The 27,678-nt window shown below is 42.5% G+C and overlaps 1 protein-coding gene across 1 annotated transcript in view; it reads right to left on the reverse strand.

Moving 5' to 3' along the window:
- LOC147701190 (uncharacterized) overlaps window positions 1-27,678 on the reverse strand; it is a 197,643-nt gene that overhangs the window by 89,662 nt on the left and 80,303 nt on the right. Inside the window, exons 6-8 of the mRNA XM_086929316.1 lie at window positions 13,632-13,949; window positions 5,855-6,175; window positions 5,286-5,600 (exon numbers count right to left, since the gene is read on the reverse strand). Of these exons, the coding sequence (XP_086785442.1) occupies window positions 5,286-5,600; window positions 5,855-6,175; window positions 13,632-13,949 (954 nt within the window). The remainder of the gene's footprint in view (window positions 1-5,285; window positions 5,601-5,854; window positions 6,176-13,631; window positions 13,950-27,678) is intronic.

Raw genomic sequence — 27,678 nt, forward strand, 5'->3', positions numbered from 1 at the left:
TCACATGGCACCGCTCGCCCACGTCGCACGACAACATATTCTCAACATCATCTCCTATGCCGACGACACCCAGCTGATCATCTCCCTCACCGAAGACCCCCACACCAGCAAAGCCAATCTCCACAAAGGAATTAAGGCCGTCGCCGACTGGATGAAGGACAGCAGACTGAAGCTGAACTCAGACAAGACGGAGGTCCTCATCCTCGGACCCACCCCATCAGACTGGGACGACTCCTGGTGGCCCACATCGCTAGGCACTGCCCCGGAACCCACCGACCACGCACGCAACCTAGAGTCATCCTCAACTCTGCCCTCTCTATGACCAAGCAAGTCAACGCCGTCTCCACGTCCTGCTTCAACACCCTCCAAATGCTCCGAAGGATCTTCAAATGGATCCCCACCAACACGAGAAAAATCGTCACACAGGCCCTCGTCACCAGCAGAATCGACTACGGGAACGCCCTCTACTCAGGAACAACAACCAAGTGCCTGAGACGACTAAAACAAATTCAGAACGCCTCGGCACGACTGATCCTCGACGTCCCCCGACGCAGCCACATTACACCCCATCTGAGAGTCCGACACTGGTTCCCCGTCAACAAGAGGATCACCTTCAAACTCCTCATCCACGCACACAAAGCGCTACACAACACTGGACCTACATAACTCAACGACCAACTCAGCTTCCACACCCCCACCCGCAGCCTCCGCCCTGCCAGCCTCTCCCTCGCCTCAGTTCCTTGTATCTGGAAAACCACCGCCGGCGGCAGATCCTTCTCCTACCTCGCTGCCTAGAACTGGAACGCTCTCCCTACCAGCCTACGACAGACCCAGGACCTGCTGGCCTTCAGAAGACTCCTCAAGACCTCTGGCTCTTCGATCAGTAGCAGCCTCCCAGCGCCTTAAGACCCCCACGGGTATGTAGCGCGCTTTAAAAATGCTGTGATTGATTGATTGATAAGGCGTCTTTGTGGGTTCATGTACTCCTGACACTTCTTCCTGGGTGGAGTGCACTCTACCTAACAAGCCTGCTCGATAACAGCAGTTTGCCGATAATAATTGTTTGGCAAAAATATATATAAAGTGCTTAGGAACTGTACAAAGGTGTTGAGAGCAATTATAATGTTGGACAAAAATGTCACCTGTGACCTCATAGTTACAGATTCAAATCCCAGCTGGCCCACTCAGCATTTCATCCTTCTGAGGTCGATATAATTAGTACCATTGAGTTGGATAACAATATACATCTGGTATTCTGGGCTAAGGTACCCGCTGATGTGAACATGCGCTTTAGAAATACATGTATGTTCATATGGTTCTAATCTAAGTTACAGGCACCATCTATACCTAAAACACTTTATGTCTCTTTAATTTTTGTTGACTCAATATTAGAAATAAGTGCCAAAGAGTATCAGTCTTCTAAACATGCAATTGCTTAACCACCAGGAGACATTTACAAAGCCACTATGGCTTGTCTTATTACACCTTATAGACATTTCTTTGGGGCTTGATGCGATGGGACTCTTACAATTTATATCATGACCAGGCAGCCCACCTCTGAACAGACTATAATTTGTGCATCACTTTTTGTGTACCATCATACACAATAAGTTTTGGGATAGTGAAGTGTGAATTTTGGAATAGAAAAATAGACACGGCAACAAGAAAAATACCCACAATAGGACTGTTAATGAATTCCGATTTGATGTCAGCCTTCCATACCAAGGTAAGATTTCCAGGCCTTTAGCGGAATTCGAGAAGTTTTCTCTTGTCTCAGGTTATAAGATTAATTCTGATAAAACTGAGATTCTCCCGTTAACTAAATTTTGTCTCCCACACTTTTTCACATCTACTGGTTTTACTTGGAATAAAACCAAAATAAAATATCTTGTTGTTCTATTCTCTAACTCTATTTTGTCTTCTATCAGACTTAACATGAATGCAGTTATTTCTAGAATTGAACATTTGTTTTCTTCCTGAAATCCTCTATTCCTTTCTTGGTGGGGTCACCTTGACTCTGTCAAGATGATGATTGCTCCTATTTTGATTTATTTACTCTCCATGCTCCCCGTTCATATTCCAGCTCTTTATTTGAATCGTATTGACTCTGTTTTATCCAAATTTCTCTGGAAACAGAGAAAAGCTCGGATATCCCTCTCAGCTCTTCGCAGGGTCAAATCAAATGGAGGGGTCAATTTTCCTGACTTTCGTCTCTATCATAAATCCTTTTCTTTGCGTCAAGCCTCTCGCTGGTTATCGCCAGAGTTGTCTCCCTTTTCTCCCCTTTGGCTCCATAATGAATGTTCTTTATTATTACCTTTTTCATTTCAAGATGTACTTCGCTTTACTTCTAACTCCCCTTTTACCGTTCCTCCACTATTTAAGCATACTTCCTCTCTTTTGAAACCCTTGCTTTCCCCATCTACTGTCTCTCTGGAATCCTTCCTATTCTTGCCCATTTGGTATAACTCCCTTATTTTAATAAAGAATAGGCCAATCGTTTGGTTTTCATGGAGGTCGAAAGGCATTATCTGGGTCCAGCATCTCTTTGATGGTTTGTCACCTTACTCTTTCCCTCAATTTCAGACACAATTTAGTTGCCCTCGTTCGTTTGCGCAGAAGTACTATACGCTTATGGAAATTGTCCTCAACCGTTATTACTCTCTCCCATCTTCTGAATCGCCTCTTCCCTCTTCACCTCTCCTCGCCATTGTTACCACTCTTCCTAAAGCTTCTCTCATCTATCGCTTTTTTTCAGCCCCCGATCCGGCAAGATCCAGGACTAAATTGGAGCTCTCTTGAGAGTCAGATCTTGGCTGTTCCTGGTCTATTCTTCTCTAGGACAAATTATGGTCTAAATCCTTGAAGACTTCTCGTTCTGCTTCCCTCACTCAATCCTTATTTTTCCTCTATCATAGACTTTATCTCTCTCCCCTTTCTCTCTCTCGCTTTCTTTCTTCTTCTAATTCTAACTGCTGGACATGTAGCGCACCTGATGCTGATCTCCTTCATCTTCTTTTTCTCTGTCCTTCTGTAGCCACTTTTTGGAAGCAGGTTTGGTCTTACATCTCACGCATTTTTACACTCTCTGTCCCTTACTCCAACTCCCTTGTGTTTTTGGGGAGTCTGTCGGACTCTTTTAATCTCCCCCACACTCACTTGGTCTCTTTGACCTTATGTTGGCCCTTGCATTTCAGCACATTGCCTCTAATTGGAAGTGCCTTACTAAACTTTCCAGTCGTTGTTGTTGGAACTTACTGTGTAACTTCCATAGACTTGATGTGGCCTTTGCGTCCTACTGTTAGCCTTCTCTCAATGTTGAACTTTATTGGTTACCCCTTACCTTGTTTTTAGATCAATCTGCCAAAAGAAGCTACACCCCCCTTTCCTCTGACACCTTTAACCCCCCCTGAATGCTAGTACTCTTGTCTTCAGTTTTACTTCTTAGTATTCACAGTTATAGTTTTTAGTTTTGGTTACATTATACACCTTTATCTATGATGTATCTCTTTTCGGTATTGTGCATTTGTCTATATGCCAACAATTGTTTTTATATACTTATATATTAATATCACTTGTTTAACATGATGTCTTTCCCTTTCCTCCCTCCCCCTACCCCCCTTTAAAATTAGAAAATGCTTTGATTCTTAATGTTGACATCAGTAGTCTACAATTATATTTCCTCAAGCATTGTGTTCCTATTTTCTGCTGATGCCACCTTGTTGTTGTATATTTTTTTATTCCAATAAAGCTTTCAAACTAAAAAAAAAAGTTTTCCAGCCCATTTTTTTTATTTCTTAGTTTGTTAGTGTCAAACCCTATCTCTCTCCTTCCATTCCCGGCCAAAGTCATTGAGAAAGTGGTCAACAACCAGCTCGCCGCATTCCTCGAAACCAACAAATCCCTCGACTCCTCACAATCCGGCTTCCGAGCCAAGCACAGCACTGAAACCGCCCTCATCGCAGCAACAGACGACATTCGAACTCTTCTGGACAATGGAGACACAGTCGCCCTCATCCTCCTCGACCTCTCCGCAGCCTTCGACACGGTCTGTCATAGCACCCTTTTACAACGCCTCAGAAACGTCGGAATCCAAGGAAAAGCACTGGAATGGATCACCTCGTTCCTCACCGGAAGAACCCAGAGAGTCCGCCTCCCACCATTCAAATCAGAGGCCACGGAAGTCATCTGTGGCGTACCACAAGGATCTTCACTCAGCCCCACCCTCTTCAACGTATACATGAGCCCCCTCGCGGTCATCGCACGCCAACACAACCTCAACATCATCTCCTACGCCGACGACACTCAACTGATCCTATCACTCACCAGAGACCCTAACACTGCCAAAACCAACCTGCATGAAGGAATGAAAGAAGTAGCCGAATGGATGAAGCACAGCCGCCTGAAACTGAACTCAGACAAAACAGAAGTCCTCATCCTAGGCACCTCCCCCTCCGCCTGGGATGACTCTTGGTGGCCAGAGGCCCTTGGAAAAGCACCCATCCCGACGGACCACGCACGGAACCTGGGCGTCATCCTGGATTCCTCTCTCTCAATGAACAGACAAGTCAACGCCGTGTCTTCATCTTGCTTCAACATTTTTCGCATGCTCAAAAAAACATTTCGCTGGATCCCCACCGAAACTAGAAAAACAGTCACCCACGCTCTAGTCACGAGCCGACTGGACTACGGAAACACCCTCTACGCCGGTACCACCGCAAAAATCCAGAAAAAACTCTAACGCATCCAGAACGCTTCAGCCAGGCTCATACTAGACATCCCGCGTAAAGAACACATCTCTGGTCACCTGAAAAACCTCCACTGGCTCCCCGTCAATAAGAGGATTACTTTCCGGCTCCTTACCCACGCACACAAAGCACTCTACGAAATCGGACCCGAATGCCTCAACACACGACTGTCCTTTTACACCCCCTCCCGCCAGCTATGATCCTCCAACCAAGCCCTTGCTACCGTACCTCGCATCAACAAAACCACCATGGGTGGTAGATCCTTCTCCTTCCTGGCAGCTAAAACCTGGAACTCACTTCCCACTCACCTTCGCCTTACTCAGAACCACCTGGCATTCAGAAAGCAACTTAAAACGTGGATATTTGACAAGTAATTCCCCACCCCTCTTCAAGCGCCTTGAGACCCTCTGGGTATGTAGCGCGCTATATAAATTTATTGACTTGACTTGACTTGACTTGACTCAAATACCCAGTACCTCATAAATAAAAGAATGAACCAAGCGTCTCAAAAACAAGGCCTTCAAGCAGCCAACTTACCATGAATATAGAGATTGATATCCCGTTGTGCAAACACTTGACCTCCTCTTTCCACTCTCACAGTGTAGAGTCCGCCATCGGAAACCATGGCATGAGAGATGTTGATGGAGCCATCACCATAAACTTCCAGCCGCCCTTGATAGGAATAGTCTACGGTCAGCAAGTTTCCAGCAGCAACCCAGACAGCCAGGGTGCTGGAAGCATTCCTCCAAGTAATGGTAGCATTTGGCAAAACCGGAAGGTATGTGATGGGTATGAAGATTGCATCACCCTCCCAAACCTCCAGCATGGTAGGCGCGGATATCTTGACTTCCTCTGCAAAATGAGAAGACAGTGATATAGTATGAGAGATGCAGAGAGACACAAGCCTTCAAGAAAGAGGGGTCTATCGGACGTGCAACTACTGGACCCATCGGAATAAAGTGGCCAGGTTGCGCCTGATGAGGGCCTAAAGCACCAAAACATACAAATAAAAGCAAAAAATGCATGCTTCATCAAGTTGCATAAAGCCCCTTAAAAATACTTGGATGCAATTTCCTGTTCTACTGAAATCACCAAAGCAAACTTACCATAGACAGTCACTGGTATAACTGCCAGAGCAGGAAGTACATCAGCTCCTTCTGACACCATCACCGTGTAGTTGCCTGTGTCTGAGCTCGTTGACCTGGAAATATTGATGGATCCTGGGTAGAAGATCTGCAGCCTATCCAGGTAGGCTGTGTTCATCTGCAGCTGGGTTGAATTTACCACCCAGGTCACCAGTAAGTCTGAATTCTTCTTCCAGGAGATGGTAGCAGGCAGCAGAGTTGGGGGGAATGCGATTTGAAGAGAGAGTACCGCTCCATGTACGACTTCCAGCATGGTGGGATATGAAAGAGTGATAGCTTTTGCTGCAGTGACAATAAGAGAGGGTAATCATAATTTCTTCAAAGTTAAAAGATACAAAATCTGATGCGCATAAGTTGAATGATTCATGAATGTACAATAGAGGCTAGAAACACGATCAAGGAAAGAGAGAGCGAGAGTAAATTAGAATAAAAAAGCCTGAAATTAGCTGGTGTAGGAAAAAAACACTTTTACAAAGCATGCAGTTCTAAGGTTGGAAATGCTAAACATGGTTACCACAAATGTGACGGGGCGGGTAGGGGAGAGGAGAGAGAAATTATGGTTTCTATCTATAGGCCCAAGGGGTGATTTATGTGCTCTGAGGTCATTTTGAGCTGCATGTAGAGTCACTAAAGCAGCCATAAACCTTCCAGTATCAGTGTGTGGCACTTGGGGATCAGGCCTGGAGTTTCCCATATTCCAATAGAGTGGCTGACACATGGTGGACACCAATATCCAGAGGAGGCACGAGATTAATGGAGATAAACCCCATTCGGACTGTGAGTGGTTGTCCGTATGCTGGGCAATGTCTGGTTCATTCTAAGCTGGGGTGAATCTGTCAAGTGATTTAAATTGAAGACTGGAGATTTGAGGCAGAGTGCACAAACGGTATGATGCTAGGAAAAACAGGTTGGCTGATTGTGTTAATTTACTGACTCTTTTTGAATCTCTGCTCCTTTATACACTTCGGGCCTCATTTATCAGAAATGATGCATTGCTGCGTGAAAGCAGTGACGCGTTACTTCTTAGTGCGCACTCCTTGCGACATGATTGATGTATCATATTTATGATATGACGCATCATGTCACAAGGAGTTACAGATACGTCAGTATTTCTGAAGTATCTGTAAGCGCAAAAGTGATCCATTGCTGGAGTGTCACAAAAGTGATGCAACTCCAGCAATGCGTCCTTTCACATGGGGCAAGCCCCAAGTGAAAGGGCCTGTGTCAGTCTTACGCCTGCCATGAGGCAGGCGTAAGATATTGACCCATTTGCGTCCTGGAAGTGGCGCAGTGAAATCTCATAGATTTCACTGCGTCACTTGCAGGACCCTTTCTTGCGTCAATACGCCCCCCTTGCATACATTATACCTGGCGCAGGTATAATGTTGCGCATGGGTTTACAAAGTGACGCATCTACCTAGATGCCTCACTTTGTGAATATGGCGCAACAAGGCGCATTTTTTATGCCACCGACTGCGTAAAAGTGACGCACAGCCTCACAAATGAGGCCCTTCTATTGAATCTTACTATGGGGCATATTATCAAGCCCAATTTCACAGCTTTAGCTGCCGTTTTCGGCAGTGATTTAAGTATCGATCTATTATAAAGGATACCCTAACGTGTTTTTTCTTGAGTTAGTAGCCGCCTTTTGTCCACTTTGCATGTCGCCAATGCAGACATCTTTGCACCATGGTGCTAGGGTGTCTGCGTTGCAAGCAGAATTGTTTTTGTGCAGTGAGGGATGCCTTCCTACACAAAAACAATCCCTCCAGGCATTTTCCTCTTTCTATGTGTGCTGCAGATTGTGGCACACATAGAAAGAGGAAATAACTAGGAGATTCCATGTTTACAAACCTTTGTAATATTATATTTGGCTAAGACGTTGGGATCTTTATACTTTGGGTATCCACGTAGCACAGTCATAAAGATTGATGTTCAGAATCTTAAGCTATTGCCTTTGAGAGCAACATACAGTGTAATCTATTAGGTGAGTCCTTAGCAGTTTTCTGAATTTGCTGAAGCCAGGTTCAAGTCTTTTAGACATTAGGAGGGATATCCTTAGGGAAGCTTAGAATTGCTTTAGGGGGGCTTGTGTAGAGGGTGTTACAAGGGTACATTTGGGATAGTATCAATGCAAGTAGGATGGCTCATTCCTAAGTGAGGTGGAGTAGAAAAGGACACCATGCATTAGTTGCAGATGGGGAAAGGCAGCTTTTGTAGCAGTGTTCATATAGGGCTGTCGAACAACACATTGAGGCTGTGTACTTTTCTCACCACTGTTTTGAGGGGGGCAGGGGCCTGGGGGTGTTACCAAGGGAATCAGCCCAGTAAAAATGTTGATGGGTCAGAGAGATAGATCCCATTAGCACAATTCAGACAGTCATTTTTTCTGTATTCACCCAGTGGAGATAAGATAAGAAGTCTGATACTGCCAAAGTGTTGCCATAACTACTGTCAATCTTTACGTGTAGCTGAGTACCACCAACATACACGTGTGGGGAGATTTACTAAGGTTTTTTGTCAGGGTTACGTCACTTTTATGGTGTAGCCCCATACATCCTTTTTAGAATTTTACTAAGCCATGTAAAGCGACCCTGTGTAGCTGTGCATGGTTTGCTAATTACAAAGTAACTCAGCGCAGCACAAAGAGCTCCCTTGCATTACTTTGTGTCAGGGAGGCATTTAAGTAAGTGGAGAATAATTATTCCCATGCATTGACCCATATATTTTGGGTCATTCCCAGATTTGCAGAGTCTTGCATTTCTGGGAATGCATCAAAAAGCTACACATCCCTGAAGCAGACATAACAAGGAGAAATATATTTATTTCTCCTTGTTACTTCCACTCCTATGTATGGTACATTCTGCAGAGTGAATAGAAAGAGGAACATGACTTTAAGGATTACTTTTTGCAGGATGGTCAACCTATAATGCAGACATCCTTGCATTTCGATGTAAAGGTGCATGTATTGGTGTTTGGCAGCCACAAGAGAGCCAGCACAAGGAGAGAGCTGAAGAGCGTCAGATCCCAGGAAATATGGGGGCATATTATCAAGACAGGAGATAAAATTATCACCGCTTTATCAGCAGGAAACTGCTGATAAAGCGGCGATAATAGGCTTGATAATATGCTCTATGGAATTTCAATCGAAGCCCATGTTAGATGTCTTCACATCCAACATGGGCTTCGATTGGAATTCCATAGAGCATATTATCAAGCCCATTATCACCGTTTTATCGGCAGTTTTCTGCCGATAAAGCGGCGATAATTTTATCTCCTGTCTTGATAATATGCCCCCGGGTCTTTTCAGCTCTCTCCCATTCACACAATGGAACGCAGCACAGCATCTTACCCTGTTGCGACGCGATGCGTAAATTGTAAGTAAATATGCTCCCAATATCTTAGGTGATTTGTGTCTGGTATTCTAATTTTAGATCTGGCATCTGCTACGTTGTTTCCCATGCCTTTTTAGCTTTTTGACCTCCTGTGTTGCTGATTTTGTTTTCGCTGGCTTTAGGACTCTGAGCACTTTACCACTGCTAACCAGTGCTAATGTCCGTGTTCTCTCTACATTACACACAGTAACATGGGCTTATGCACAATTGGCATATTTAATTTACTTGCAAGTCCCTATGAAAACCACAAGTACCTAGGGCCTGCAAATTAAATACCACTAGTGGGCCTGCAGCACTGATTGTGCCATCCACTTCAGCAGCCCTTAAAACATGTGTCAGGCCTACCATAGCAGAGCCTGCGTGTGCAGTTTTAAACTGCCATTTCGATATGGCAAGTTAACCCTCTTGCCAGGCTCTAAACTTCCTTTTTAATGCATATAGATCAACCCTAAGGTAGGCCCTGGACAGCCCAAAGGCAGGGTGCAGTGTATTTAAAAAGTAGCACATGTACTTCTAAGTTTTACATGTCCTGGTAGTGAAAAACTCTTAAATTATTTTTTCATTGGGTCAAGGCCTATCTCTCATAGCTTAACATTGGGATAACCTAATTATATCTTATAAGTGTAGTTTCCGATTGGGAAGAGACAGGACTGCCAAGTTTGGTTTATCTGAAATCACAATTTAAAATCCTAACTTATGGTGAAGTTAGGTTTTGAATTGTAAGTCTGAAAATGCAGTTTTAGAAAGGTATAATTTTCTTACATTAAACATATGGGGGCACATGCATCAAGCTATTTACCGGTCACAAAGAGGTCAATTCTGCAAATCTGCCTTTTAATTAGCCATTTGGGATGCATCAAGCCCAAACCCAATCACAAATTAGGTAATCGCAAAATATGCGATTACCTATTTTGCAAACGCCTTTAGGGAATCGCAATTTGCGATTCCTTAAATGCAATGCAAGAAACAATCTGAGATTACGACTTAGCATTAAGGAAACACAAATTATCACCAACTTCAAGTTGGTGGTAATCTGCAATTCCTAAGAAAAATGCTAGAAATTGCATTTTTCTAAGTGCCATGTGCACATATGTCAGTTTTGGGGGTGAATCAAGGTGGCCTTTTGGCCCCCTATCACCCTTGAAATTGCATGTGAAATTTGCGATTACCTTTTTGGTAATCGCAAATTGCAAGTGGTTTCCCCATTCATTCCGGAATCGCACTTTGTGATCCGCTAATAGGGTATGTGTTCGAATTGCAATTCATTTAGCTATTCCTAACTGCATAGGGAATTGAGAGTCCTTAATAGCAATTCCTTAAAAATCACTACTAAGGAATCGCAATTCCTTACATTGATGCATGTGTCCCTTGGTGCATTCTGCAAGTCTCTGAATACACGTTTAGGGTGGGTGACATCTGGGCTTTGTACATTTCCTCCAGACATCCACATGCAAATGGAGCTTAGGTGTGCCTGAGGGGCCATCCAGGACAGGATGGGATGGAGGAGCTGACACTCACATCTGAATGGGCTGTGTCCTGTCCCCACACACAGGGCTATATACCTCCTGTAGTGAGTCTGGAGCCAGGGTCAGAAGGGAAGGGACTCTTCCACTTCAATGGTACAACTGGGTATAAGTACTAGACCTCTGACATCACCAACTCAGTACATTTCTGGACCAGAGGATATTCAGGAAGAAGGACCGCTGTGCTGCTGAAAGGGCTACCCCTCTCCTGAACTCCTGCTTTCCTATGTTGAATTGCTTGCTGGCTTGCCTCCTGTTGGAAGTCTCAGGGTCATCAAAGACTATATTCCACTCACCAACAGCACCTGGGCTTTGCCATCTCAGACTCTTGCCCTGCCAGATGGTGCGTATCCAATCCTGGGCCCATGGATGTGGTAGGAAATGCTGCAACTACCGAAACCCATGCATTGCTACTGTCATGCGGCACAGAACCAAGGCATCACCCTCAACACTGACACATCGCAGCTAATGCAAGGACTGAACTAATTGCCGACTATGCGGTGCAACGCTTCCAGTACCCGATGCATCCTCAACCTGCACGACTCAATGACAAAGCATCACCTACATTTTGGGGTTCACCAATGACATATGTGACTTGCGCAGCTTAGAACAAACACTTTGCCTACATCCGAAGGAATTCGCGCAAACGCACCACCTCCTCTGCTCCGTGCAACGGGTCCTTGTCGACTACACAACAAGGTACTTTTCAGTGGGGCAAAGCTGGACCCTGTATCCGATCTGCTCTCCATCACAGCTTGCCTGAACTTTTGGATTTGGCCAGGTCTAGCATGACCAAATAGCACCGGTTGCCACTTTATGCTTTTAAGCACTATATTTCAAGATATTGTTTAAAAATGAATAACTCCAGTTATACCTATTGGATCTTTGTCATTTTGGTCTTGTTTTGTTGATTTAAAGTTCTATTATTCTAACCATGTGTGGGATCGTTTTGTGTGGTGTTTTCATTGTTTCACTGTTTGAAATGATGCACAATTACTTTACACATTGCCTCTACTAGAGGGTGAGCACAGGTTAATTTATAGTGTGCATCTGTCTCACCCTGACTAAGACTGTGGTTCCTGCTTGGACAGGGTGTATACCTGTGCCAACCAGAAACCCAGTTCCTAATGTCTGGCGATTGGGATCATGTAGATGTTTTGAAGCAATGGTGATAGAGTTGAGCCTTGCATGGCCCAAACAAGTGATTGCAGCAGATCTGAAAAGAAAATAACCCAGTTTGACCTATTGCATGCAGTTTAGGAGGACAGAGGTATTCCAAATGAGTGCTGTTCCATTAACGACAGATAAGAGTTCTAAGCTATCAAGGAGTACCTAGTGGTTGATAGTATCACACTCTGTAGAGAAGTTCAGAAGGATTCAAGCATATAGTGTGCCTTGATCTAGCAAATTGAGAAGTTCTTCTCTTATGTTTAGAAACATGAATTGTAACATTACATAATGTTCAGTTTTAAAGCATGCTTTCTCCCTTCAGTGTCTTGATGCTTTAACCCCTTCGATGCTCATGACGGAACGGTTCCGTCATGAGCATCAGTTGAGCTGTGCTCATGACGGAACAGTTCCGTAATGACCACACCCATTTGCAATGGGGCCCAGCACCGGGGGTAAATCTGCACCGCACGGAAGGTGTTAATAATATTTGTTTTTTGTTTTGATTACACAACTCAAAGGCAGCCATTTTTAAAGGCTGACAAGACTCACCAGGATTCAAACCTGGACCAACAGGCCATGCACAGATTCCTGTAGTGAATGCATTACTCCACTGAGCCACCAGACATGGAATAATTCTATGCCCTGTCATAGTCTGAAGCTTAATCGAAAGTCACTGATGGGGACATGGGCTTCCACGAATGGCAATCACGTAAATCCTTCAATCACATAAATCCTTTTGTTTGGGGGTCAGAGAGCACCTTTTCCCTGCAGACGCAGAAAAGTTATTTTGTAGAGTGATCTGCCTCTGAGATTCAGGCTTCAAAATAATACATTCAGAATCATTTCTACAATGTGATTGGGTGCTTAAGTTAGTAGGTACACTCTTAGAAAAGGGAACCCCCTCTAGTGATTCAAATTTAGGTCTGGAAGAAAAGGGGGACAATCAAATCAAACATATCAAAAACCTCACTCTTGGCCTCTATTTCTTTAATTTTAGGGCTAAATCCGCCCAATGGGCTATTAATGGACACTCTGAGACATGATAAGTACAACATTATCACTTTATCTAATCATTTTTATTAGGTTTTTTTAGATTTCAATTTTTTTCATTATTGATACAAAAAGAGTTAAAAACCATACATATTATTGATAATCTTTTCAGTTTTTTCTATCTGGAGCAGATTTAACTGTAAAATTAAAGAAATAGAGGTCAAGAGGGAGGTTTTTGATAGAGTGTTAAGTTAGTAGGTACATCCAACACACCAAGTTGTTCAATTGACCCTCAATGCTTTTCATAACTTTGTATTTGATGCTTGCCCATTTACTAATATGCTCCGTTATGGAACTTTTAAGTTCAAAATATTTATTATTGAAATGTCAATCTTAAGCTTAGATAAGCACATAAGGCTGACATGACTTAGGCATTTTAATGTATTTTGATTAGTTCAATTATGTCTTTCCCTGATGGTACTACTGCAATGATTACAAATATTATATATGGGAGGTCCACTCCAAATGTTGCTACAAACAAGGGCAACATGCTTTTCAGGAGTTTAAAGTTTTCAATATCTGACCAGACTCAATGTTTACTGAATTTGGCCTTTACGAATATCACATACAGAATCAAGTCCTCCTTTTACGGAAACTTACCATAAACCATGACTTGGACAACTGCTTGTGCAGTGACTATATTTGCGGCTTCCACTGTCACTGTGTATTTGCCAGAGTCTGTTACTACAGCATTTGATATGTTGATGGAGCCAGGATAGTTGATCTGTAGCCGCCCATTGTAGGAGTTGTTTATCTGTACAGTTATATTAGCTACCCAAGTAACCAGAGGGGACACACCTTTGCTCCAGGAAATCATAGGATTAGATACATTGGAAGGGTATGAAATGGGTATGATGATCATCTCTCCAGCCAAGACGTTCAAAAAAGTTGGGGCAGATATGTTGATGAGCTCAGTTGCTAAGGGAATAGGTAAATTGAAAAAATGTGTTACTCCACTGTTTCATGAAGCTATTAAAAGACACATTTTGTTGTTACAACTAATTACCATTTACAAAATAGTGACATATGACAAACTTTAATAATTTGCCATTGTCCATACAGAAGAACAATGTGACTTCTAGCTGTTGTAAAAATGTTGGTTATATGATGGTTTAAACCAGCAGGTGGCTGGGACAAGTATACATAAGAGTGTCAAGTAACCGACCAAGTAAGCAGAACCCACTATCCCGAAAGCTCATGCTGCGTCCAGAATGCATTTTCAATATTTCGCAAGGGGTTAAATCACAGTCAAACCTAAGCACATAGGTAATTCTGACCAAGAGAACACTGAGGAAGTAGACATGGTATTCCTAATGCTGGGGCTCAAACCTGCTAATTTTGCAATATAGTGAATACTGAAGCAAATGATTACATTTCATTACATGATGCTCATAATTGTCTTACATTGAATAAAGAAAACAAACGGGACACACGTATTCTAATTAGATCAATGCAATGTAAATCAAGTATATTCTCATGAGATGACAATGAGAAAGAATGAGCTGGAGAGAGTTAGGGGAGGGATGGTGGACAGAGGAGCCACGGTTAACAGGAGCTGACTCCTGTTACTCAACTCACGTAACAAAGAAATCTGGAAGGGGAATGGTAGGTGCTGAAGGGGGAAGAGTGAGACCAAGTCAACCTACAAGGCATCAAGTAGCAATGAAAGTGTGTAAGAGCGAAGAGGTCGAATCATATGTGAAACTGGAGACATAGTGGGGACGAAGGGCATACTAGAGGTATAGGAGAGAAAACATTTGAGGAAGGTTAGGGGGAAAGTAAGAGGGAAATGGAGATGAGACAATGATGTAAGCAGGAGGATGCAGACCCCAGCAAGCAATGGTTGGAGCAGGAATCAGGGGCTTGGTAGAGATCTACTTTGAGGGACGAACATGGGGTAGGCAACACATATTACTCCAATAGAGCACCACTACAAGGAAGCCTTCCAGGTCCTGCTTCTTTTGAAAAAACTTCCAATCTTGGCTTTACAGTATTCTTGGGTACCAACATGAATGCCTCCAGTGTTGAAAACATACTTGATGTTCCAAACATGTATATTTGATGTGAACGTCTCCACAACCTTTATGAGTTCATAAAACCTACTCATGGTGAGTATCATACAATAACAAATTGTTAAGTAATATATGGGTATTTTTTTTTACAATATGGTTAAGGGGTAAGAGGTAAGTGGGTAAGGGTATATAGGGTGAGAGGTAAACGATTAAAAATAATAAGGATAAGGTGTTGAGGTTAAAGGTAAGATACAAAGGGAAGGTACTAGATGTACTAGGGTGAAGAGGGTTAATGGTAAATTGTAAGAGTTATGCGTGAGGGATAAAGGTAATGCATTAAAGGTAAGGGGGGAAGGATAAAGATAATGAATTGAGAGTAGGAGGCTAAGGGGAAGAGCTTGGGGTAACTGGTTAACAGTAAGGAGCTCATGGTTATGGGTAAGGTTAAGCAATGTGGGGTAGATGTAAGCCTAAGTGATGGAGATACGGGTAAGGGGATACAAAGAGGAGTTAAGCCTTAAAGGATACAAGTATGAGGGGAAGGAGTAAGGGGTTGAGGACAGGGGTGAATGGTAGTGGTTAAGTGTAAGGGGGAAGAGGTTAAAGTAGGGACAAGGAGTTAAGGTAAAGGGTTGAGGGTAAGGGTATGGATCACTAGTTACAGGCAGGGTTTTACTATAAGGGAAAGGGGAGAAAAGGGCTAAGATTCAATATTTAAGAAATAAGAGTACAATAGTAAGTGTTATGACTTTAGTGCATTGTGTAAGGGGTTAAAGGTATGAGTTAAGGGGTAAGGAGCTTAGGCGGTAATTAGTTAAGGTAAAGGGATTTAGGGTAAATGAATAAGATGATGATATGGCATTATTGGTAAAGGGTTAGGGGAAGCCATATACATAGCACTGGAAAGCATTGAGGTGGTGACAATGAAATAGTAAACATGGGGTTAGCCACCCCATGAAGAGGAAATGGAAAACAGGAAAACGTTGCTAGCTGACGGTAGATAAACAGTAAATGAGGAAATAGAATGTTTCCAGTTATCCAAACATACTAACTTTGCCATGTTATTCCGCCTGGGACATATTTGGTGTTAAACATTCAGGCCAGTAACACTTGAAAGGGTATTAGGCTTATGTTGAGAAGGAATGTCACTCTTGGCACTTCCATTCACAAGTGCCAATTTTGCACACTCTTCACTGGTCCTGTTACAACATTAATCTTTTCCTTTGGATTTACGGCAATATCATGTAGTTTGTAGCAATCTGCCCTGCCCTCAGTATTATTGAACCCCATTGTCATTCGAAATAGATGAACAACATTCTTCTTTAGGTCGAGCATTTGAGACCTCTTGTATATACTTTAGTATATACTTATATGTGGATGTACTTTGTGGGCTCTGGAGATCAGACCTAGGACTTGTCTGATTCCGCTTAGGGGCTTTTTTTTTTGTTCAATTGCCTCTATTTAAAATGACCAGAAGAGGTCAGTTAAATACCAGAATTGCTTTCTGGTTGTTCAACTGCCTCTATTTAACTGTCTTGATAGAAAACGACCAGTAGAGGTCAGTAAAATACCAGAATTGCTTGCTGCAGAGGGACTTTTTTTTTCTGGCCACTGCCTCTATTTATCTTTCTTGAGACAAAACCAAGCAGAGGTCAGTAAAATACCAGAATCACTTTAGCATTCTCTAGATCCCAGTCCATAGAAATAGTTTTCCACGAGCACCCATTTACTTACAACGACATGGATCGTCTACATTTTTTTTAAACGCATGGACATTTACCATACATACCTTTACAACGAAATTCGTTGTAAAGGCATGCGTGGTAAATGACCATGCGTTCTAAAAAATGAGTAGTAATGACTTTGCGATGTACAATGCATGCATGGTAATGCATGCGTTGTAATGGTATTGCAAAGCAAAAAAGTTGTTGTAAGGGCTGTTTACCAATCGAAGCTGGCCCCTGATCTTCAGTGAGTCATTTATTTGATTAGGGGGAAGGAATGTGTTTTTTTACCAAAAAGTGCATTCCTGGCTGTTGTATTGTGAAAGTGTCTGCGTGGTGTAGTTTCACTTCCGGTATGAGAGTGGAAGAGTCTGTTTCGATCTAAAGGAGTTCTGTTGTTGGACAGGGCCGGCGCAACACGTCATCAGAAAACACAGCTAATGGAAAGCATCCTCCCCGAAGTGTGGAGCAGTGCCATGAGAGATCAACAAGTGTGCGTCCCACCGCAGTATGACCGTACTGTGCTGTTCCAAGGTACGGGAGGCAGAAGCCGCATCCATCGCAGGTCCTCTTGTAGTCTAAAAGAGGACCAAACAACGCTTTCCTTTCTTTTCTTCTTCTGCTGCACCATCTGTTTTTACTCCTCTACTGCAAGTGGATCAACTTCGGCAAAATTAGAAGCCATAGTTGTATTAAAAATAAACCATCACACAAAAAAGGTATATCAATATAAAGAGAAGCAAAAAACAGGTCTTCTCCCTATCAAGGACAAAAAGTAAGGGAAATATCAGAAGGATGGATCCTCCCTCTTTCACAATGAAATTGATTTCAACCAATCAGATTCCTTTTTTCTTTTGCTGACATGATGTCGCGTAGGGTGCACGCACTCGTCACGCACCCTTCGCACACCTGTGAAAATCATATATATCATTATACACAATAAATAACATTTTCTATAAACTTTTAATAAGTATATCAGCAAAACTGTTCAGTCTAATATCATATTCAAACTTTCTATAGTCATTTTTTCAACTTTAAAAGTACGCTGAAGTTGCGACTTCAGCTCGATCTCAGCGCAATCACGGCACGACCCCGTAACTACGCGCGGCGAGACTCTGCGCACATTAAGCGGTTACACCGCGTATTTCGTAACTTTACTTTCGTCAAAATTATATTGAAAATAATACTTTAAAATACTTTTATTAATAAATTTAGACCAACACTTAAAGGAAAGCTTTTATTTGTAATTAATTTAAAGATATTTCATACTTTACAAAGTATGCCAAAGTCAGGACCCCAGTGCGACTTTTCAAAATGGCTACTGGAATGTGCGGGGCCATCGTGTAGGATACGCGAAGGGTGCGCAACTTCTGTATATTATTACAACAACAAAAATGAATGAATATAGTTTTCCTAACTAAAAGTTATTCACAATTTTTTTCTAAATATATATATATGTATAGAAAATAAAAAAACATCGGATTGAGTTACATTAGACTTACAAATTTTCATTTAAAAAATCTTTGAAATTCACTGAAAAAATCCCTAGGTTTCAGGCACATTTTAGTGAGAAATTAGCATTTAAAAAACCATAGAAATTCACTGAGAAAAACCACAGGTAACTATAACTCGCACCCCCGCAATGCACTGCTGGTGACGTCACATATTACATTGTTCATGACATGGCCAGTGACATCACTGATGACATCTCAAATGACATCACTGGTTACATCATCCACGTGAAAATCTGATGCACCTCCTCACACCTGAATATAACCTTTGATACACCCACTCTAAAATACAGACTACCATTTTTGAAAAAATAGACACATCAATACCAGTTACTAAATACGCGCTGACTGATTCCTAGGTCTACACACGCATCCACTCATTCAATCATACATTCACTCATACATGCATTCACTCATCAATACAACACTATCATATGAACTCATACACGTATACAGACACTCACACACTGCCACATATCCAGAGTTACTCACACACCTAGTCAGTCATGCAAAGAATCAATCATACTTCCATTTACTCACATATACAGTTATACAGACACCACCTCACTTATTCATACAGATACTAACTAACCCTGGGCGTAGTTTGCGAAGTAGCACTACGCGTAGCTACGTAAAGTGCACTTCGCACTACGCGAGCTGCGTTGTGCGCTGTTCGCGATGATTGCACAGTGCAGGATGCTTGTCCACACTGTGCAATCATTGAAAACGGTATCTTGCACAGTGCGAGTTGTCTTTTACTGCTGCTCAAGTAGATTTTTACTCAAGTGGCAGCTTTCTCAACGCGGACTGGTAGTTTCTCTTCGCGAGCAGTCGCGAGCATACTTGACCACACGTAATGAGAAACCTGACCTCCCTGCGTTGAGAAGGTCGCTGGGAGGTTTATTTTCCACTCTCGCGATTGGCAACTTGATGTTGCTGATCGCGAACGAGGAAAAAGTCTCGCCGGGATGTTATTTTGCTTGCTCGCGGTCGGCAACTTGACGTTGAGGACCGCGAGGAAGCAACAAATGACCGCTGCACTACGCTACGCGTCTTTACACTGTGCTACGTGCAATTCACGTAGTGCGTAGTAGCGCAAACTTCGCAAACTGCACGAGCGTAGTGTAGTGCTTTGCCCAGGCTTAATATTATCACATAATTACTCTCTTATTGAATCACTGATACAAATACACACTCATCCATGCAGCCACTCCCACAATTACTGACTCTCACATATACGTATTTATATACACCACCACTCACACATACTGCCTTTTACATATGTACTTACTTGTACATGTACCACTGAGACATCCATTCACTCTGTAACACACCCATACACACACTCACCCGCCCTAACAGCTGTTTCCACATGCACTCTTGAACCTATACACCCAGTGAATAAACAACTCACACATCTATGCACAGAGTCACACACCTCCCACCCACAGACACACACACACTCAGGCAGCCATACAAATACTCAGGCAAGCAATCAATAACCCATATAGACACTCCTGCAGCTACTCACCAACACATGCAGCAGCTTACACAACAACAGACTGACTGATACAGACTTTCACACTATTTAGTCATTAACCTATGCATTCAGAAAGACACATTTAATCACTCACTTATACAGTCAGTCATGTACCTACTAAATCCTCCATACAGACACCTATACACCCACTCATTCTTCAATACAGCTTGGCATATATAAAAACAAATGTAAACTTTCCGGAAACACACAGTCACTGGATGATGTCATCAGTGATGTCACTGACCATGTCATGAATGATGCAATATGTGACATCTTCAGCAGTGCATTGCGGGGGTGCGAGTTATAGTTAGCTGAACTAACTATAACGCCGGAATTTCTATGATTTTGTTTGAGTAAAATGTCCAACTAACTATAACGTTCCTGTAACCTATGTTTTTTCAGTGAATATATATATATATATATATATATATATATATATATATATATATATATATATATATATATATATATATATATATATATATATATATTTATATATATATATATATATCCCAGCTCGTAAGTTCCTCACTCAGTAAAGAACGGACCGCACTCTGTTGTATTTTGAAATTGAAATCCACGATTTTATTTCATCCTCAGTTTATGAAACAGGACGCGTTTCGGCATCTGGCCTTTGTCAACTGCTTACTGGTTTGTCATTTTCACACACATTTAAATAAAGTTGCACTGTGATATCACGTCCTCTCCGAAAATTAACATAGAAAAAGAACAACAAGTCATTCTTGTTGCACGGCGGCCATCTTATAACGTGTTTCACATTTATTAGTTTCATACACTTATTACAATGAGCGCCTTTAAACGGAAATTAAGCCCTGTATGGGCATTAATTTACCAAGCATTTTGCTCTGATCGTTCGCACATATATAAATGTAATTCATTCAAGTTGATATTCTATACAATCCTTAGCTTAAACTTGAATATAAATAAACAGAAGTATGTACAAGTTCTATGGCTACAGATAACAGTTCATTGAGAGAAAACACCATATGAAATCTCCTAATGATTAATAAAGATAAGTCCCTTTGAGATACAATCATTGTGATGTCAGATTACTGACCAAGATTACTGACTTCAGTATTCAGCCCACGTGGAGACTTAGTTTGGAGGTCTAAAATAAACCTAGACTCCAGTCTCCGCAACTGCATCTCTCTGTCCCCTCCCCTATCTTTTAGGGGGACCTGGTCCAAGCAGAAAAATTTCAAAAGATTACGATCACTGTTGTGTGCTGAGGCAAAGTGTCTGGCAACTGGATAGTTCGGGTCACTATGTTGACTTGCTCTGGCATGTTCTAAGATTCACTTTTTGACCGGGTTTATCGAGCTGCCAACGTAATGTAATTTGCATGGACACTCTAGACAATATATACAGAATGGGCTTGTACAGGTTAGAAATTTGTTGATTTTTCTGACTTTGTGTGTTCCTGGAATGTCATATGTTGTCACTTTAGAGCTAAACTTACAAGCTTTACAGTTCTGACAGGGGAAGAACCCTGTTAGGTTTCCCAATCTTGGGGTTCTTGGTATAGAGTCAAAGTGACTGTGGATCAGAACATCCTTTAGGGACCTGTTTCTTCTGTAAGTGATTTTTGGGTAACTAGATAGATTTTTCCCTATTACCCCATCTGTCTTGAGGATATTCCAATGACGGACCATGATTCGATGGATCTGATGGGAATCTTTGGAAAAGGTGGTCATAAAATGAGTAGTATAACCATCAATGCTCTTTTTCCTTTTAACTGTCTGAACAGGCTCTCTCTCGGAATTCGATGCACTTTATCATATGCCTTCTTTAAAGTGTCAGCGGAGTACTCACTTACTTTAAACCTCATCATAGATTCTTGAGCAGTTCTCTCAAAATCAGTCTCTAATGTACAGTTTCTTTTTAAACGCAGTAATTCCCCATAGGGGATACTACTTTTGAGAGGTTTGGGGTGACAGCTGCTTGCTTTAGGGTGGAATTACCTGCGGTAACTTTCCGGAAGAGCGAGGTACAGATTTTACCCTCTTTTATAAATACCTTTAAATCTAAGAAGTAAACCTCTTGATTGCTAATGGTGCCACTCAAATGCAAATTAACATCATTGTTATTCAGACTTTTGATGTATAGTTCTGCCTCAGATTTAGGACCTTTCCAGAAGATAAAGAGGTTGTCAATATATCAGTGCCACCCGATTACTGACGCAAACCATTTCTGGTTCTCATCGGCCCAGGCCACCTGCTTCTCCCACCAGCCAATGAACAAGTTCGCGTAGCTGGGGGCGAAGCAGGTGCCCATCGCCGTCCCCCTCTTCTGTCTTGTAATGTTGCTTTTGGAACAAAAAGATGTTGTTGTGTAAACAGAAATGTAAAAATTCGATCAACATACTGTTATGCTTCATCATCTGTAAGGAACGAGTTTTTAAGAAATATTTGACTGCTTGGATACCATGGTCATGCGCGATACAGGTATATAATCCTGTTACAATCAACACGATCATTAACATATCAGGTTCCCAGACAATGTCTGAAATGATACGTATGAAGTCCGAAGTGTCTCTGATATATGATGCCTAAGTTTTGACATGTTCCACCAAGAAAAAGTCAAGATGTTGTGACACTTTAGATGAAATTATGGGTCTCCCTGGAGGCAGTGTTGCATGTTTGTGTATTTTAGGCAAGTGGTTGAATGTCGGAGTGGTGGGTTGTTGACATGTGAGAAATTTGAGTTCATTTGTGTCAGTCATGCCTTCGGACGACCATTTATCCAATAGTATATAATATGTGATGATACTCATGTTATAATCATCTTTACTTATTTTGGTATAACACTCGGTATCCTTTAACTGTCGCAAGGCTTCTGTGCAATAGAATTCCCTTGTCATCAGAACAATGTTTCCACCTTTATCAGATGGTTTGCACACAATGTTGGTATTGGTTTTGAGTTTGTGCAACGCTGTTTGTTGTGCTTGTGACAGATTCCATTGTTTGTTATTCTGGTTCATGGATCCTTTTATTCTCATTTTGTCATATATACATATTACCTACTTCCAGTAGGTTATTATAGTTAGGACCTATTTTCCATAGGAAATCAGCAACATTCAATTTGGAATAACTTTGGTGCCGGTTGACGAATGTTCGTGAATTTTTCAAAACTAGTGGGGCACTCCGGTCTGCTCCTATCCTGAAAGTCTCGGCGTCATTCGTGAAGTGGGGGCCGAGAAAAAAGAGGGGTCCCAAAACATGTTTTCCCCATGCACTTTTCCATAAGAACCGTTCATCGCGGCTACAGCCAGAACTGCTGAACTGAATTACACCAAATTTGGCAAAAAGGTAGTCCTTGGTACAGACTCATGGCTTTTGCTCAAATGGTGTAAATCCGTTCATTAGTTCCTGAGAAAATCACATTGAAAAGTACATATATATCTATGGATATATATATTTATATATATATATCCCAGCTCGTAAGTTCCTCACTTAGTAAAGAACGGACCGCACTCTGTTGTATTTTGAAATTGAAATCCACGATTTTATTTCATCCTCAGTTTACGAAACAGGACACGTTTCGGCATCTGGCCTTTGTCAACTGCTTACTGGTTTGTCATTTTCACACACATTTAAATAAAGTTGCACTGTGATATCACGTCCTCTCAGAAAATTAACATAGAAAAAGGACAACAAGTCATTCTTGTTGCACGGCGGCCATCTTATAACGTGTTTCACATTTATTAGTTTCATACACTTATTACAATGAGCGCCTTTAAACGGAAAGTTATTAAGCCCTGGATGGGCATTAATTTACCAAGCATTTTGCTCTGATCATTCGCACATATATAAATGTAATTCATTCAAGTTGATATTCTATGCAATCCTTAGCTTAAACTTGAATATAACTAAACAGAAGTATGTACAAGTTCTATGGCTACAGATAACAGTTCATTGAGAGAAAACACCATATGAAATCTCCTAATGATTAATAAAGATAAGTCCCTTTGTGATACAATCATTGTGATGTCAGATTACTGACCAAGATGACTGGCTAATTCTTCTTCAGTATTCAGCCCACGTGGAGACTTAGTTTGGAGGTCTAAAATAAACCTAGACTCCAGTCTCCGGAACTGCATCTTGGTGCCGGTTGACGAATGTTCGTGAATTTTTCCAAACTAGTGGGGCACTCCAGTCTGCTCCTATCCTGAAAGTCTCGGCGTCATTCGTGAAGCGGGGGCCGAGAAAAAAGAGGGGTCCCAAAGCATGTTTTCCCCATGCAATTTTCCATAAGAACCGTTCATCGCGGCTACAGCCAGAACTGCTGAACGGAATTACACCAAATGTGGCAAAGAGGTAGTCCTTGGTCCAGACTCATGGCTTTTGCTCAAATGGTGTAAATCCGTTCAGTAGTTCCTGAGAAAATCACATTGAAAAGTACATATATATCTATAGCGCGGTGGATCCGCACATCCTGAGCGCACCCTAAGTGCACCGTGCCGATCGCGCGCTGAATGCTAATTGGCTGTCAAGTGGTTGTCAACATTCGAAACCAGGAAGTGTTGGCAGCCATTTTGTGCCTCGGTAGAAGCGAGGATCTAGAAATTAGTGGAACAAGTGTTCAAAACGTATAAAGGAGGCTGGTTAGAAATATTTTGACCCTATAGACCTGCTTAGGGGGTCCCACAAGGACCCCTAGGGCCCAGAAAAACATGTATTTGTTTTTAAAAACGGAGAAATGTGCGCTGGGTGCATGGATCCGCCGTAAAAAAAAAAAAGCAAAGCGGGGGCTCCTGTGCTTGTTTAAAAATTAGCTACCCGGGAGGGCCAAATCCCGGGGTCTAAAATATTACATTTGATTGGGGTTCAGAGAGGCCCTGTATCCCGGGGACCGCCATTCCTCAATACTACAAAATACATGGGCAAGGGAGCTCAAAGGTCTGTCTAAGCCCCGGGGATTACCACCCTCCGGGTCTATTTATATTTTGGGAGCAGTCGAAAGCCTGGGGGAACACCACTCCCCCGGTGCGGCTCCTGCTGTGTCTTGGGGTGCCTACCACCGGGACACTGCTGTTTGCTATGGCAGGGTAGGAATCGAGGTTCCCGCTCTGTCATAGCAAACTTGAGGGCATATTGACAAGTCCCTTTAATTTCCTGCCACTGTGACTTTCCTGCCGAACGCGGTTCGAGAGGACCGCAATGCCTGCTCCCTGTGTCCCGCTGCTCTCGCCACATACCTGCCACCAACCCAGAGCACAGGACCACAATTCTCTGCATTCTTCCTGTGACGCCCGCAAACCACGTCACCAGGAAGAGCCAGGAGGCGCTTCTTAAACCGACAAGGGCTCCCGCAGAGACTGGACTGGGTCACCCCCCTAATATTTGGACACTGACTTTTGCGTGGTAAGCTTAACTACTTGCGCTAAATTCTGTTCTGAGGGTGTGGGACTTATCAATTGCTAACCAGGCTTTTTTTTGCACCTGTAACGCTCAGCGCCCTTGGACAATATCATGAGTAAACGTAAGTGCCCTGCTGCCACGCTGGATGCTTTAATTATTAGAGCAGAATCACTATTGAATCACGAAATAGAACTAGCAGAAAGGCATCTATCCCTTGATCCTGCAAACCCTTCTACAAGCAGGCTATTGTGTTCCCCAAAACCCATAGACATTCTGCAAACAATTCCTCTGAGTCCCACAATAACGTAACAATTCCGCTGAGTCCCACAATAATGGTCCATCTCTCCACTAGCAGTGCAAGATGACATACATAGCGTAACTAGTCCTGGTATGACATCCAGGCTACGAATGCAAAGATCGCTTGTGGGGAATAAGGGGCAAGAGCAACTGGCAAAAAAGAAAGTTAACTCTGTTGTGAGGAATTCAAAGGTGAAGAAAGCTGGGTGGATAGCCCGAGTGACAAAACCAGACCGCAATCTAGACTCACAAATGGCATTAAAAAATTCAGTGAGTACACAGATGGAGGTAGACTATGTTCCACACATCCCGCAAATAGAGGAAATAGTTGGAAGGCTAAAGCAAACAGTAAAATTGTCCCTAGAATCTGGGATTAAGGCAAGGCTGAGTCAGTTGGAGGATCATATGAGCATGAACCTAAGCTTGCTAGACAATGAAATAGAGCAGTTGAATAATATAATAGGGCACTTGAAGAAGAGTGATGATCCTAACTACCCAGGAGGGAGGCCCCCAATTACAACAAATACAACCGCAACCACAATCACTAGTGGAGGGCTGGGCCCCCTCTGGCAAGGAAAAATATGTAGTAGGGGCAATGCACCAAGAGATGTTCCCCTGTTAAATCTCAGTATACAATAGGTAGGGGCATACTGAGGGCGGGCTACAGAGCATCTACAGAACTCAAGGGAGCTCGATAAGTAGACCGCAAGTACAAATAGCCCCCGATAGATCAGGTACTCATTCTGGTAGGACAGTAACATATAGTCCAAAAGGCCCAGATTTAATACGTAACAATGATGTCTTACAGTTACCCCCCACATCATGTCCTTACGTACTAGTGCCAGCTGGTGAAGTAGTGTGGCTCACCGGTTAGAGGCAGCAGACCCGAGAGCAGAGGACGGCCCGGGACCAGGGTTCGATTCCCAGCGCGGCAGGTTTCTGGACCAGGGTCAGCGGACTCGATAATTCTCTCGCCTCGGTGCCCACTCTGATCAGCGATAACACTCGGCAACTCTGGGCATTAGCTTGCCTCATCTTCACTAACGGCCCCACCAGACCGCCGGGGATGCCTGGTCTCACCCTGGAGATACCCATTAAGGGACCATCTCTCAGGGAAGCCAGGAAGGGTTTCGCAGCGGTCGAAGCGCCTTGGGACCCTATGGGTATGTAGTGCGCTATATAAATGCCTATACATTTACATTTACATTTACATTTACATTTCCTGCCTTAAGAAGAGAGCAGAAAGAAACTTGGTCTAATTTACAGAATAAAACAGTGGATTGGCTAACGAAATTTAAACGATTCAATCCACTAAACACTGAAGATATTCTTATGGTCCGTAGAGTAGGGTGGCTGGGTGAATCGGCGAAGAACATAAGAGGAGACTGTGTGGTGCTAAATTTCAGATGCCCCCAGATGGTTAGGAGTTTACTAAAGGTTCACGAGGAGATTTCGCTTCAAAATACTTCTATTTGTACACTCCCATTAGGTTACTTCTATAGACCTCCCACTGGAAATAGTTATAATAATGTGGACACATCTGTTTTACTTTCAAACAGATTTGAAGGACTATCGTCCCTAGATGACTTAGATTGACTACACAGAGTAAATATTCCCGTAATTCCCCTGGCAAATTTCCCTGTGGCACTCCAACAACCTTTATATGCGCAGAGTGTAGAGGTCTTGCAGTGTGTTCCAATGGTTGGGATAAATGAGTTATTCATTCATTTTCATCTTTATTTCGACATAGAAAATGTCATAAAAGAATGCACAGTAAAATACATCAAATATCGTTACAATTATTAAGATGAAAACAAGTTCTGTTACATTAAAATTGTGCTAAAAACATTATCATACAGCAAATCTTGGGGCAGTCCCCTATAAAAGGCCTCAGATCACCACTAACCCCAGAACAACTAGACAAGTTACATAACTGTAATGGATCTCAATTTTCCAAATATATCCTTCTGGTATTCCACATGGCAGCCAAGAATTTCGTGACTGCAAAAACAATTATTGGCGACAGGTCAGTTTTTAATATTCGGTATGATTGAAAACACTGCCTGATGCCCAGGTTTTTGCAGGTAGGGATAATCCACTTCTTCCTAGAAATTTTGTAGGAAGGACAAAAGAAAACCATGTGTAACTCAGACTCTAGTTCTGCACTGCACGCAGGGCAATT

This window comes from Lissotriton vulgaris, chromosome 7, assembly GCF_964263255.1.
Source record: "Lissotriton vulgaris chromosome 7, aLisVul1.2, whole genome shotgun sequence".
Lineage (NCBI taxonomy): Eukaryota > Metazoa > Chordata > Amphibia > Caudata > Salamandridae > Lissotriton > Lissotriton vulgaris.